The sequence below is a fragment of the Sinocyclocheilus rhinocerous genome, unplaced genomic scaffold (assembly GCF_001515625.1).
Source record: "Sinocyclocheilus rhinocerous isolate Xijiao unplaced genomic scaffold, SAMN03320098_v1.1 scaffold503, whole genome shotgun sequence".
NCBI lineage: Eukaryota > Metazoa > Chordata > Actinopteri > Cypriniformes > Cyprinidae > Sinocyclocheilus > Sinocyclocheilus rhinocerous.
Genome location: NW_015643185.1, coordinates 1,106,065 through 1,121,483, shown reverse-complemented (window position 1 = coordinate 1,121,483; position 15,419 = coordinate 1,106,065). Strand labels below are relative to the sequence as shown.

Sequence of the window (15,419 nt, the reverse complement as noted above, 5' to 3'; positions counted from 1 at the left end):
GCTGGGTGAAGAGAAGGATGGGTGAGGGGAAGGAAGGGGATGAGGAGGAACCAATGCATATGTGAGAGACGTTTTCCCACATTTTCTCTCAGTGAGATGTGGAGACAGATGTCTGTATGTTAATGCACTGTGTGTGTATTGTCTGTCTCAGAAGATCAAAGTGTCTGAGGTTCTGTAATTCTTACAATTGCAAAGGCTGGATTTGGGATTGGTTTGTTGGCATGTACAGTACGTATGATGTCATGTGAAACTTTGTTCATTATGCTAAATTGAATTAGATAAACATGAGAAATGCATAGAGAAGGCACTAAGTATAAATAATGGCTTCACAACATCCAATACATCAGCTTGACATAAAAAAAAAAGTGATATTTCTTTTAACAAGTATCAACAGATTGTTTTTGTCTACGATGGCATTTTAGTAGTCTCAAATTCAGTATTAAAGCATTTTTTTCCTTGGAGCTTTTAAAACATGTATATGTCAGCTATGGTTTATGCCATATTTGTATGCTCTGATTGGCTAGTAAAGTAAACCTCTAGTTGCACTTAGCTTTTCTCATTATGTGTCTCAAGAAATACTGTGAAATGTATGAGCTTTCTTTTAAAAGGCTGTATCAAATATCATTATGACTGAAAGATTTTAGCAATCTATTTGTTACATATGCATACAATGGTCGAACTTCATACACTCTCCATTAAAAAAGATGATAAAAGTGACAAAAAAAACATGGAAAGATGAATAGGAGAGTAAAACAGTGATGACGTATATTTGACAGTTGGCAAAGCACTTTTGGAAACAGTCACTCCAAGAAATCAAGTCATTCTAAAACTTCCAATTCAGTGTTTTGCTTGGATGCAGAATAAGGTAAGCAAGAAACAATTTAAGTAATATCTGTAGCGCAGTGATCTGAAGATAAATGTCTACAGTATGTTCTTTTCGAACATTTGTATAATCTGAAGGACAGACATTTCACAGAATGTTAACTGTAAGAATGTACAGCAATATTTTTCAAAAGTGTACATTTAAGAATAACTTCAGAAGTACAAATCTTTGAAACCCATTCATATGCTTCAGCATGGCAGTTGTCGAGAGAAGAGTCAAGCCTCTTACATGAATGGGAGAAATCTTAGCACTAAATATGCATGGTGACTGTAGTCTCGCTTTAAAGTTAAAAGAACCAATTGCCTCATATAGTTGTCATGATACTTAATGTAGTGTCTATAGGAAGTTAAAAAAGCCTTAAAAGTAAGTTAAAAGGAAATTTAAAGTCTGGCTTTACAGGTAAAAGAGCCAATTGTACATGAACATGTGCTTAGTTGTTAGCTGGACCAGGCTGAAAAAAGTTTTTTGTTTGATTTGAGACTTCGTGTTACCATTGTTGTCAGATATTATTTTTGCTGAATCATAGATGTACATTTTCGTGTCCAAAATCCATTTGACACCTCATAAACAGGCTAGATAACTGCTTGTCTTCAGATCACAACTTAATCATATGATAGAAATGCAGCTCGTCACAGTAGCACAGGGACAGTGGGCTCAAAGGTGACGTGGCACTCGTGTGAAGCAACTCAGCATGTAGCTGTTTTCATGAAGACATGGAGCACAGACAAAGCCGTGCTTGTTATAGACAGGACTCTGCATGGAGAGAGGATGAGTCAGTATTGAAGGATAACTAATTTTGATTGACAGAGAGTTAAAAATCAAAGCCAAACTGGTCCAGGAGACCTACTGATCACAGCAGTCAGGGGTGAAATCATGTTAGCCGTAAAGCGACAGCAGTGGGCTTTTGCAAACGGGACAGCATGAGGGAGTTTTATTGCTTTTGGACCAGAACAATGGAAGCACTGCATCTCTTCCCAAAGCCAAGTGAGCTCATGCCTTAGTGCAAGGCCACCATCCAGAACTGGACAGACAGGAGGGAATCTGCCATGTGTACAGGATGCATACCAGGACCATGGACAGATTCAGATCAGTTTATTCTGTTCTATTCATCATATTCCTTTTTTGGATCCAGTTTGTATAATGCCTTCTGTGCTACACAAAGATGCTCTGTATATGGTTTAGCAAATAGTGAGACAAATAAATAGATGGGGATGTTTAATAACAAAAATTACATATTGCATGTTATTAAAGGCACAATATGTAATTTTCGCCGCTAGAGGGCGCGTATTCAAAATAAACGAAGAAACAAAGGCGTAGTTTGATGACCAGTGACTGAGTGTGGAATCGTGGGAGTTGTGGTCTTCATCCCCACAGCCGATGTAATCAGACGGAACTCGGGCAGAAATCATGTTCATGGATGAGCTAATGATTTAGTAAAGTAGTAGAATGAAGCAGGGTGAGGCTGAAAGCCGTCGAAGTGAACAACATTCTTCGAAACATTTGGGATAATATAAGTACACAAGTCAGCAAAATATATAACACTGTTCTAGTGGTTTTTGGATATTTTAATAAAAAAATCTTACATATTGTGCCTTTAAGGCATACATACACAAACCTACCCTCAAAACTCACCAGGCTCAGTGATTTTCAAAGCCAAGTAAAATTATTTGGTTGGCGTGAAATGACATTTTATACTATATTTTTTTAGTGGCAAAATGGAGAATTTTGAGAATTTGTGAAAATGAAGTAATAAAAGCAAGGGGGGGGGTATGAGTTGTTATGAGCGAATGAATTAAATTTGCCCATGTTTCACTCCGTCTCGAATCGCGCTAGCGGAAAGCGCTTGAGAAACTCTTCCGCGGCTCGGTACGCTTTCAACTCGTTTTTTTGTTGTTGTTTTTTTGTCTGTCTCGAGCAAGACTGTACGACATTCACATTACATGATTTGACTGATTTTTACGTAGAAAGGGTGACAGCGTACCGCATTAAAATAAATGATCATTCATGTTTTCATAACCGCTGGCCAAATTAAAAAACTAAACTAAAATTAAATCATCTTTGAGAGAAGGGACCCCCCTTATTTTGCTTGCTCTACAGTTTGTAGTTTATTTACCTCTTCACAACTTAATTAAATAATTAGTCAACCTGATGCTGTTCTAAAGCCATATTAGGCTTATTTTTTTCGGATCACAAAAGAAGACATTATTTTTAAAAAATGCTTGTACTTGTCCATTTAATGAATTGTAACCTTCTTCAATCTTTTTACAAAAAGGATTCAAATATCATAAAATTATCCCATGCAACTTGTTCCGCATTCCAAGTGTTCTTAAGGCATATGGTAGGGTTTTCAATGAAAGAAATTGAAAATATAATCTATTATTAAGCAAAAATCTCCAGTCATCGCATTCGTGTGCAGCAGTTCGTGCAGGTGCGCATAGGAAAAGCACACAAGCTAGTAATTTTGAAACATCATGACAAATAAAATCATGACACGAAACACAATACTTTCTTCTCTGAGGTTAATATATCCGTTCTGAGACAGTCAGACAGGATTATACAGCCTAGAAAGTGCGCAAAGAGCACTCCCTCTATAATCACTAAAAGCTGCCATTCACTTGATTTCATCGCGATCTCACGACTTTCCGTTAATCAGTGAAGCTGTGTGCACTGCACAATGAATCTCTTATTTACATCGTATCTACACGTTGTTATAATGAGAGGATTCGCAAGCTTGCAGAACTCAGCACTTGACAAAAACAAAGCGTCTTAAGCGGTGAGTGAAAATTTGACGCTCTCCAGAACACAAATACACACTGGAGCATTTGCCAAATATGTTTTGCATATATCAGATGGGGCCCCTTGATTCCCGGGGCCCTATAAGCGGCGGCTTACCTCGCTTATTGATTAAGTCTGCCCCTGATCAGCAGCCACTTCCTTTTTACTACAAATATACATAAAAAGAAGGAAGTCGTTTCTTTTTAAGTTGCAAAGTTAAGAGCTTTTATGTCAAATAATAATTATCAATGTTAAGAAAATTCTCACTGTGCTACTTTAATTTTACAGTGCAATTGTTTCTAGCATTTTTTGTTTTAATTTAAATTTTATTTAGTATCCGTTTATAATACCAGAAACAGATAAACAGTACTTGATCCCCTAGGGAAGTGAAGGATTCAGCTACATGAATCTGCTTAAAGAAATTTCCATGCCATTACAAATGCAAATTTCATGATGATCTAGCATTTGTCACTAGAATAAAATTAATGCTATTTCTGGTTTGACCGCAGATGACAGTTTATTCTTCCCTCATTTTAACAAAGAAAAACAGCCTCAGGAAATCAAAGACCCATCTGCCATTTATGAAGCAAACCACATAAACTGTTTAAGTACAGGCAATTGAGTTAAGCAACACTATTTGTTTTTGCCATCCATATCAAATAAGTTTTTTTATGACAAGCAATTAAAAATGTCATATATCATGGTAATCAGTGGTATGAGATAAAAAAAAAATACATAAATAGAAAATACAATAAATTAAATTAAGTGTACTGATTAGGGAGCAAACAACTGCAAGCAAGAAGGCATGGTAGAATTGAGCTGCCTTTATATGAATCACAGTCAGAACATTGTGGTAAAACGTTTTTCAGTAGGCAGTCTAGGCCCAGACAAACAGTCCTTTTCACACAAAGAGCGAAATGAATGTGTGTCAGGCTGAAGAATATGCAAATTCATATTTTATGTCATTTTTAAAAAGTACTCAAATCTAACTAATAATTAATAAAAAGTTTTAACTAATAAATTACGGAGATTTTGCAGTAAAACCTTCGGCATCAAAGTTTTATTTCTCTCATTCACAGAATTCTTCACTTTTTTACCCCTTCCAATGAAAGTTTTTTTTTGTTGTTGTTGCAACAAGCCCCATATAAAGCTTGTGAATGGGAGGCAAGGAAGGAGGCAAGTAAAATAACAGTGTGTTTTACAAGACCACAGGACTACTAGCTGTTTCGTAGTACAGGACAAACATATTAAGAGAATTTGTATTGGAGAGACAAGTCTTTAAACAAGACCTTATGCTTATTAGCATCATTCCGTAGTTAGCTTGTTAATTAAAGAATCATTCTCAGTATCCAGACCCAGCAGCCTGAGACAGAATTGGTCTCTCCCAGGTGCTATAGAGAGCAAGTGATGCAGTCATATTGAAGAATCAAAGGTCTCTGTGAACCAGTTAATTTGAATTCTTTCACCCTTGTTCTGTTTTTTATTCATTTTTAAAAGCGGTGTAGGATTCTGAAGCTTAATGGCTTCGCCTTCCCACAGTTGAACAATAAAAAGAGGAGTGGAAACAAAGCAGAGCAGAGGTATCTCCCCTCCTACTCAATTTATCCCTTGATTCACTCAGTAACAGTGTCCTAGTGGGCAGGAACATTAGATTTTTAATGCAGATTTAAGACACATTCAAGTGTGAAGTAAAAAGGGGGTCTCCAGTAGGGTCCCCAGGGGCCACAGCAGGTGTTTAATGGCACGCAATGACCCAAACGGCCGGGCTTGTTATGGTCTCTCCACTGGAGCTCCGGGCTTTCACAGAACCAGCATTGTTGGCACGGCATTGCAGACACTCCACACACAAAAAACAGAGGTGACAGGGCCGTTCCCCCAGTGTGCTTCATGTACTGAATGAAATCACTATAATGAAATCAAGCAAAGGCACTCACAAATATTCAAAACTCTTTCAAAGTAGCCTTTTGGATTTATGCATTTCCACTCTCATATTTACTTTAAAGTTAACTGATCAAGAAGGAAAAATGCACATACGGCCTCTCATCTTTCTTTAAAATAATTCATTCAACATTCAGTTTTCTGTGATATTGAAGAATCCATGAGGAATCTGTTGTAAACTTTTGATTGTTCTAGATGAGTAACATGAGCTCTTATGCTTGCTTTCTTACAATAGGTCAGCTTTGCTGTCATCGCCATGACAAATGTTGGTTGGACTCATATTTATGATTGTAGATTACTGAATGTATACAAAAAGTTTTTTTGGCATATTGAATATAGCTAATAACAACCTTTAATTTTTGTAGAACTATTGAATTACTTTAGAAAGTAAACTAGAACATAGTTTTAGAATTGTTTTAGAATTATGATGATTGATGAATGCTTGGAGTAATGACCCTTGTGATGTGTAAAATCAAAGTGTAATTTTATAGTTGGTGATTCAAAGCAACAAGAGAGAGAGAGAGAGAAAGAAAAATGTAAATCCTAATCTATTTCATCACACTTTTGAGCAGTAGTTCATTTTAAAATAATTACATTTTAAAATTTATTTTGAATGAAAAAAGAAAGCTTCTTTGAGGGTATGTTGTGAAAATGGGAGATAAAACAGTGCAATAACCTATGTATTTTACCAATGTATTTCCAAAAAAAAAAATAAAAATGTGAATATGCATGTTTGCTGGATTTGTCCTCTTGTTGGCCTCCTGCTAGATCGGTGTAATGTAGCAGCAGCTCTCGTTGGCTGATGGGCGGATACGTCAGCATCTCACTCCGCTTCTGCCTGCTCCCGTGGATAGTGGCGGTCAGAAGAAATAAGTGATGTATCACAGGTTAAGCACGAGACCGACAGAACTTCTGCAACACTGTAACAACTTCCTCTCTGTTCTGCTTTAAAGGGCGGGAAAAGCAGCTACGTTACAAACCGCATCACTGGAAAACGTCACTCCGAAGTTGTCAGACTAGAAACCTTTAGTATGTTTTAGTACGCGCTAGCGCGTTTCTTTAGCTACACGGCATTTAATCGTTTGGAATCTTTTTCTTTCTTTGCAACATGGCGGTTAAATATGTCTTTTTGACGCACCTGTTACTGCTTTGGGTTGGTTCCGATACTGGCGCGTCTGAAGCTGTATGGAGAAGTGCGCTCGACAGCACGACGGACGCGCTTTTGGCCACAGACGCGCTCTCGCAGCATATGTTTAAACTGTATGAGAAGTACATTGAACCTAACCGACTCAAAGAGGGAAATACTGTAAGAAGTTTTAAAGCAAAACCTGGTGAGTACATGAAAAATAAATGCATGATGCATAACAAAGTCCAGATGCATACTGCATTTATATTACGTTTTAAAATTTAGATATTTATATAAAATTCTACAGTATTTATTTTAGCTTAATTGTGTCTTCTGAATGACTTGATTTTGGTTTACATGAAAACGTCAAGTCTTTTTGAATTATTTTGTCAGAATTAGGCTATTTAATGATTTTCTTGGGGGTTGACTTGTTAGACGAATTTCTGTCAGTAATTTTCAGCTCTATTGAGGTTTGTTTCGTGCAACGCAAATGTGTTACTCATAGGTTTTTATGCCATATATTTGTACTGTGTAAATATATAATAATATGGTATACGATAAATAATGTCAATAATAGGCTATGTTTTGTAGATATACCGTGCAATACTGAACTGAACTGTTGCTATGGTTACCACCGCAGGCGATCGCCACTTCTGACTTTTTGTGAACTTTTGTTAATGAAACCTTTGAAAACAGTTACGTATATATATATATATATAGAACTATTCTATACAAACGTAACTGTGCACTGTGCATGATAATTGTGAGTTTTCAAGAGCAGGCTTATAATTGTTGTGGCTCTTGTAGTTATTTCACATTATCATTCACAGAGCTGTTTATACCAGAACATTAAAATAACATTTGTTACACTCGCATAAAACAATGCAGTCTTTTTTTTTCTGCAGTCTGCTAAAGCATTTAATCAGTGCCGATTAAAAGACTGACATTGTTGCAGGTTCTAACTCTTAAGGGAACCTAAATAAACATTTCCATATGTCTGCTCACTTCCTTGTGCTCTCTCCAACCCCATAGACAGAACAAAAAGCCTGTTGTTTGAGCCCATATTCATAATTAATATCTAACTCAGCAGTTTCTCTCATATCTTTGCAGATAATGTGGAGGAGAGGGTCTCATACTGGCTGAATCTTACTTCCCTTCAGGGGTCTGAGGTGATTCTCACATCTACGTTTCACTTCTTTTCTGACAAATGGCCACGCCAGAGGTCCTGGTTCTGCAAGCGCTTCAAGAACCCCTCTTGTCGCATCCCGAACTTCCATCTGCTACCCTCTGTCCGTCTTCTTTTCCGGTCTCCCTCCTTTAGCTCAGCCCAGGGATCACTACTCGGAAACATCACCGTAGTTCCTCACAGACGTGGGACCTGGCAGAGCAAGGATGTGTCTGTCATTATAAAAGAGGCCCGAGATAAGAATCATCTTTTGGTCACCGTGGAGTTTGACTATGGAGAGCAGTATCAAGGGTATCAGGACCAGCTCCCGTTCTCCAGCCTTCCATACTTGCTGGTGTATGCTAATGACCTGGCCATTTCAGAGCCCAACAGCGTGGCTGTGAGCCTACAGAGATATGACCCTTTCATTGCAGACCAGCAGCCAACTCAGTCTCCGGACTCCTCACCTGACATACGTGTGAAGCGGGAACTGGACTTGGACTTCTCTGATCCCATTGAGAACAATGAGCTCCCGGAGGTGGAGTACAACAGCTTCAAGCAGCACGATATGTGGGAAAGCGCTTACTTTGCACTCAAGCCAAAGCCCTTTAAAAAAGAACGTCGAAGGAAAGGCCAAGAGCATGCTGATGGATTCAGCAAGTCTCAGGTTCTACGGTTTGATGAGAAAACCATGAAGAAGGCTCGGAGGAGACAGTGGAAAGAACCTCGCAACTGTTCCAGGAGGTACCTGAAGGTGGACTTTGCAGATATTGGGTGGAATGAATGGATCTTGTCTCCCAAGTCTTTCGATGCCTTCTACTGTGCAGGAACATGTGAATTCCCCATTCCAAAGGTCAGAGAACCTCATGGATCTGCGTATGCGAATGTGAACTGTTTAGACATGTTGAAATATTTAAAAATGACTATGGTTAATACAGCTTTTTCTAGCCAGGGATTTTTAAACAAAGAATCCCTTCAGAAAATGTTTCAGTACCAGCACAACTAAAGCACACAACTTTATGTGCAATTACAGTCAAATAATTGTACGCTTAATAGAGGTTTTAAGCACATTTTGGACACATTTTCTTTTGAAATGAGCCAGTTTTACAGTTCCTTTGTTCTGAATAATAGAAGGGTGTTTTAAGACGTAATATCCTCTGCTTTACTGAAGAAAGCAAAACAAAACTTGCGTATCTAAATGCTACCATACCTCATTGTCCTCTCTTTTCTGCCTTTTTCAGGTAGTCCGCCCCTCCAACCATGCAACCATCCAGAGCATAGTCAAGGCCGTTGGGATAATTCCAGGTATCCCAGAACCCTGCTGTGTTCCAGAGAAGATGAACCCCCTCAGTGTTCTATTTCTGGATGAGAGCAAAAACATTGTGTTGAAGATCTACCCCAACATGTCTGTGGAGACGTGCGCTTGCAGATAGACTCGCTGGTCAAAGAAAAGAAAGACAAATGGGCATTTGTTGTGGTTTTGACACCCAAATTTAACTTGAAGAGGCATATTGTCTTTAGTTTGCACTTGGTAGAATGTGCACACATTTTAAGGACTGCATTTCATCTTTTATAAATGCTTATCAGTGATATTTTCATTTCCTCTGTTTATCCACAAAGGATCTGGCGTAAACGTTTTCATTGTACTAAATGAGTAACATGAGCACTTACTCTTATAAATAATCCTTAAAAAATGTCAGCTTTGCTGTCATCTCTGTGACATAAATGACTGTGGGACTCATACTTGTAGATTACTGGATGTACAATGAGGTTTTATAGCATGTTGAATATAACATAAACCTTTTGTGTCAGAACTGTTGAATTCCATTGGAAAGTAAATTAGAATAAGGAATTATTCTATTATTCAGATGAATGTTGTAGTGACAGGTTAAGATAATGTCTTGGTGTTCATTAGAAATCTAAGTGTAACTTGATATTTGGGTCATTTAAAAGTATAAATTATGAAATACATGTGAAAAATGTGAACCCTTTCATCTACATCAAACTATTAGTGTGACTGCAAAGCAGTCTTGTAGTAAGTAATCTAAACTTAGTTTTGAAACAGAACTAACTTAAAAGATCCCAAAAGGTGGAGTGTTGCTAATCGCTGAGGTCACTGATGGATAGTGCTGACTCATTTTTCCTGTGCATTTTTACTTTAAGAGGCATTACACAAGGTTCCTTTCTTGTATTCAGACGCATTTGATGATCTCAATTTGGTGCCATAAGCAAGGAGTATCTGGGCCAAATGTGTCGGTGTGTATAAAAAATTGATTCCGTATATTATATTTTATAGAATGTATTTTTGTAAATGTGTGTTTTAAATTATGAAAACTAGCCTTATAAGTAGAATAAAATGTTAAACCACCAGTGTTTATTTTCCGCTGCATATTTCTGCATTGTATGTGTTCATATTCTTCACTTAATGAAGAAAATGAATAAAGGAATAAAAATGTCTAGTTAACTAGATTTGACATCAGAAACCAGCCTGGTGCATTACTTCTTTACCTGGACATCAGACATCTCTAACCCCCAGCTCCCACCTTCAACCCACTTCAAGAGCATCAGGTCTCAAAGTGCAGGAAGTTCCAACACTTACTTCAACAGATGATGTCACCCAGCTCAAACTAATTTGATGTAAACCCTTTTAATCCCACTAGCCCGTGAATGAAAACGGGAAGTGTGTTCTCACAGAACAGAACCCAGTTGCTGTCTGCTGTTTCTGTCCTTTGTGTGACGTTGAGTGTTGAATGGCTTCTCTGTGCAGTGTGTGAAAAGAGACCCTTGAAGATGTCAACATGTTTGGTTGTGTAGGCTGAAGAGATGTGAATGTGTCTGCTGCTTTTACCACTACACTACACTTTATCTCTACAAATATAAATTCAAAAACATTCACAAACTTGTTTTGTATTAAAATAATTTATACAATTATTAATTAATAAAATAATTTAGCTGAAAATAACAATTGTTTAAACCAGCCTAGTGCTGGTTTTAACTAGTCCAGCTAGCCTTCAAGCCTCACCAGCAGACAAACCTCTCTAAAACCACCTGACCAGGTTGGAAGACCAGCAAACCACTGATAGGTAAAACTGTTTTAAGTAGAGTTATCAACAACTGACTAATTTATTAGGAATTTGGCGGCAACCAAACTGATGAGATGATAAATGGCCTCCAAAGTAATCAAAAGCTGTTTTCCTCTCAGGCTAGTTTTGACAGTGTCGGCATGAATGAGGTTTGTTAAATTGTAGATCACTTGCTCTCCCACAGAGACCATAAAATAACAGAAGAATGTGAGAATGTAACGCCAACATCCACTAAAGCTGCCCAGAAACACTGAGGGAAAACGCTCAGATCAGATGAGTCCCCTTTAGGAAATGTTTAGTTTCCTGGGGAGCACTTTAATATTTAAATCAGTTGTAGCTATAGGACACCAGAGGCTTGGTCAAAATGTAAAAACTCAACAGTTACTGAAAACCAAAGTCAATATTTAGTTTTCCAAATGAGGCCTGATCAATTAATGGCAGCGATGAAAGATGCTCTTTAGAGCGAACACAGGATTTTTTGTGTGTGTATGAAATGGCTCTTTCCTCGAGTGATTGCCGTCAGGAACAGACCGCTGGGCTTCTAATTGCACCAATATTAGGCCAGTGTATACACATCGTTTCATTCAATCTAATGTCTTCAGAAGTTCAGTATTTACGTTCTTGAATAAGCAGAATGTTCATAGCTAAATACAGACGGGCGTCCTTTGAACTTCGAGGTTATGTCAAAACTGGTGAACTTTCTCAGAGTGTTGAGTTTACCTATGACTTTATGCCTATAATTAAAGGGAGACTTGCAAGGGGCTTTAACAAAAAAAGTAAAACTAACTTTTTAGGAATTGTGCATATGGCGAAGATCACCATTCTCGCATCACAACAGCTGCTTTGTGAGAGTCATGAGGCTTCAGGGATTTCAGAATTGCTAGAGAGTGCACTCTACCGGTCACTCAGTGTTAGTGCATGTGAGTGTATGTGTTACACCACTGTTTCAAAAAACTTGTCAACCTCATTATTTTTAAAGAAAGTTCTCTCTGTAAGTTAGTATTTTAAATACAAACTGACACTTTATTTCCTAAACATACTTTTAAAAATTATTTTACAACTACATTGACTAAACAAAACTACATTGAACTACTAGAATCATCTCAGTGTCACTGTTCTCTAAAAGAAAGTGGTACTTGATATGATTCATATTTTTGGATGGCTAAAATCAGAGGCAAACACCTGGGGAATATGTTCAATATCTTTAATGAAATACAATGACTGTATTTATCTAAAAAAAATTTTTAAAAAGAACAGAACAAGAAATATTTAAATAAACACATCCTCCTTGTCGTTGTGCTGATATAAATGTTAAAAAGAAGTAGACATCTGAAAAGAACATTGCAACAAAAATTTTGGCATTTTGAAGTGATGGATATTTCAAATATAAAATCTCATTACAAAGCAATGTTATTAGTTTATAATAGTTTTAGTCAGCTGTTAGCAAATCTAAAAATGCTGGAGCATTTTATTCTACCGTTTTTCAAGAGCATTTACATGTAGGCTACTCATCCTGACATTTGTAAGGCACTGTTAAGTTGAAAATGACCAGACAATTCAACAGTATTAGTCACAACTAAATGTACTAGGTACAGCTATCTCTAAAGAGAAAGTTATGCATGTCTATAGCCACCTAGTGGCGATGTAGTCCTACCCTGAATGGCACTACCAAAGCCCACCGTTTCAAAGACTACATTGCTGAAATGACTATGACCTTTGAAGAAAAAGATAATGATTTTTTACCAAAGGTAAATGGTTGAAAAGTTCACGTTTTTCTGTATTGCGACAGAAAAATACTACCCCTGTCCAATAGCAACCTACCCAGCTAACAGAACATTTTCTCAAAACATTCTGGCAAGGTTCTCTCAACGTTTTTTTCCCCTGAACCAGTAACGTTAATATAATGTTCATACAAAGTGATCTGGTATTTAGTAATGTTCTCAAAACTTGAATGTTCGTTTTAGCTGGAATGTTTTTGAAATGTTTTAGCTGGACGTTCGTCTACTACTTGTTTTAGAACTTGTTTCAAAGAATATTCAAAACTAACGTTCCCATAATGTTTGCAATATGATAAAATGGAATGTTCCCTTAACGTTCGTATAACCAACGCATTTAAAAACTGAACGTTTCGAATAGTCAGAGAACCCTAAGAAATAACGTTTTCATAACTCAATGTTAACGTTAGCAAAACGGTCTTAGAACATATTTTTGTCAGCTAGGTAGGCGCAAAGGTGTTATATAAATCACAGTATAAATGCATTATTTATGGGCAATGCATTTTAAATAATAACTTCTATGTACCTGGTTAAAGTGCGATAGAGGTTTTTTTTTTTTTCTTAATTATGTGATGTCATGTGACGTGAGAGATGGTGACGCTCTCGAAAGTACTCGTGACAGATGGGACAGGTGAGTTTCTCCTCTCTCCTCCGCCTCACCAGAGCCTCTGCGGCGAACTCTTTCTTATGATGTGACCGCATGTGAAACACCAAGTCGGAGGTCATTCGGAATGAGAGGTTGCATTTGGCGCACCAGTTCTGCACTGAAACACCCCGTGGTGTGAAAGTAGGGGGCAAAAGTGTCAAAGAAGAAGTAGACTGTAGCTGGCCACCTATAGCTCTGGTCCAATGCTCGGGCGCGTAATAAAAGGATCCTCCTGTAGCCAGAGGAGCGGTCATCACTCCACCTGCATGAGCGCTTGGCAAGTCAGCGTGAAACAGGTGCGAAGCCAATACATTTCTGTATCCTAGTGCAGGTTTTGATTGGAAAGAGTCTGAGATATTATCCGAATCTGGTGGTGAAGGATTCTGAACTTCGGTGATGGTGCGTTTGTTGGGTTCACAGAACGCGCTCTTCTGTTCCGAGTGCGCGCTCTTGGGCACAACGAACGAGAATGCACTGCAGTTGGATTGCAGGCCTACTTCAGACGCCGCTACATCCCGTGATGTCTGCTCGGGGTTTGACTGCTCTGATGGTTTTCTAACCTCGGTAAATGCGCTGCTTTTACTTCTCTTTGGCTCATTTGTTGATAATTTGCCTGATTCTGACAAATCCTGAAAAGGTGGACCGTCTGTGTTGACGTGGGCGGTGTTGCTGTAATTAGTGATGTTGATTTTCTCCAATAACACAGTTTTTTTGCTCCGGGGACTTAAGGAACCTTCTTGTTTTCTTTTCCTAGGTATGCCCATGTCTTCAGAAGGACCGTTCTTTTTGTGCTCCAGATCTCTTGCAATGTTGTGAAAATCTATGATTTTGCGCTGTCGCTTGACTTCTTGTTTCTGTTCGTTGGTTGGTCGAAAAATATCTACTTTTTCCTGCACACATAAAAAACGACAGTGGGCAAGGAAAGGGTTTTCGTTTTTGAAGGCCTGACCGCATCTCGTACATGTATAGCCTGCATATGAAGATACAAGCGCTGTCAGACCACGATGATGATAACAATAATAGGACACTTAACATTTAAGCAACAATTCATTTAAGTAACAAACTCATTTATTACAAACAATTCATTTATATATTACATTTGCATATTAAATACAAATGTAATACATTTTTGAATCATGAAAAAAACGTTACATTTTTTGTTGTTGCCAAATATTCACAAGGGTCTAAAGGACCCTCTGTGTTCAATGTTTCGTGTCACATGACAACAAAATGGCTTCCTGCATGTAGCTTTGCTTTGGTATAAAAATAGTTTTTTTCTTAAATATTAATAATAATTTACAAATAAATATTTTACAGCAAAATTGCTTGACTGCTAATTAAAATTCAAATTAAATATAATACCAAAGTACTTGTGCAAAAGTTTTGAAGAGCTGCAATTTAGACCTATTTTATTAGATATAGATATTTGTCACTGACCTATGAATGAATATTTCATGACATTTCTAACCAATTTTAAGGTACATTAACAAATTATTTGAGCATTAAATAATGATTTTATTCTTAAAATTTAATTTTTTTAAATAAAAAAGCAACCCATACTCACCATCTGTCAGGGCTTTTGTCTTTATGTCTTTGAACCCCAAAAGATGTGACAGCTCCTCATCGTACCAAACAAGCAGTTCCTCCCCTTGCTTCACATCTCGAATAGTCTGAAAGTGCAGCTGTCCTCCTTTCAAGTAGGCCTCAGTATTCTGGTCTTCTGCGCTCATTGCAGCCTGTACTAACCGCAGCCAAGGAACTACTAATGGAGAACCTTTCATCGCCTCGGGATCTACCTGTTGATAGTGGGACATATTTGACATTAGAAGAAATTAAATTTTACAATAAAATAGTTAATAATTGATTTTTTGCAGTATATAGTATATAACAAATTATATGTCTGGATAATACGAGCCCCTAAAGGGACATGGTGGTGGGAAAAAAATAAGAGTGCTTTAGTGATCATTTTATTTCAGAAAAAAAGGTACACCTTCAAAAATGTTTCACTTTACTCATTATATATAAAGC

The 15,419-nt window shown here is 37.5% G+C and overlaps 2 protein-coding genes across 2 annotated transcripts; one reads left to right on the top strand and one right to left on the bottom strand.

The window, feature by feature from the left end:
- The first annotated feature begins 6,631 nt into the window (after nucleotides 1-6,631).
- On the top strand, nucleotides 6,632-9,389 carry LOC107757113 (growth/differentiation factor 10-like). The gene is made up of 3 exons (XM_016574493.1): nucleotides 6,632-6,927; nucleotides 7,833-8,740; nucleotides 9,129-9,389. The coding sequence occupies exons 1-3, from the start codon at nucleotides 6,705-6,707 to the stop codon at nucleotides 9,318-9,320; spliced, it is 1,323 nt and encodes a 440-aa protein (XP_016429979.1). The 5' UTR covers nucleotides 6,632-6,704; the 3' UTR covers nucleotides 9,321-9,389.
- Nucleotides 9,390-12,958: 3,569 nt separating this feature from the next.
- LOC107757101 (PR domain zinc finger protein 8-like) lies at nucleotides 12,959-15,205 on the bottom strand. Its single transcript, XM_016574478.1, has 2 exons — nucleotides 14,956-15,205; nucleotides 12,959-14,361 (listed from the first exon to the last, which is right to left on the bottom strand). The coding sequence occupies exons 1-2, from the start codon at nucleotides 15,203-15,205 to the stop codon at nucleotides 13,307-13,309; spliced, it is 1,305 nt and encodes a 434-aa protein (XP_016429964.1). The 3' UTR covers nucleotides 12,959-13,306.
- Nucleotides 15,206-15,419: the final 214 nt, after the last annotated feature.

Bases quoted from the DNA above. Each gene is read 5' to 3' on its own strand.
- LOC107757113 (XM_016574493.1), top strand. From the start codon at position 6,705: ATGGCGGTTAAATATGTCTTTTTGACGCACCTGTTACTGCTTTGGGTT. The intron at 6,928-7,832 runs GTGAGTACATGA...ATATCTTTGCAG, and splicing joins AAGTTTTAAAGCAAAACCTG to ATAATGTGGAGGAGAGGGTC. The intron at 8,741-9,128 runs GTCAGAGAACCT...TGCCTTTTTCAG, and splicing joins GTGAATTCCCCATTCCAAAG to GTAGTCCGCCCCTCCAACCA.
- LOC107757101 (XM_016574478.1), bottom strand. From the start codon at position 15,205: ATGTCCCACTATCAACAGGTAGATCCCGAGGCGATGAAAGGTTCTCCA. The intron at 14,362-14,955 runs GTGAGTATGGGT...CTTCATATGCAG, and splicing joins GACAAAAGCCCTGACAGATG to GCTATACATGTACGAGATGC.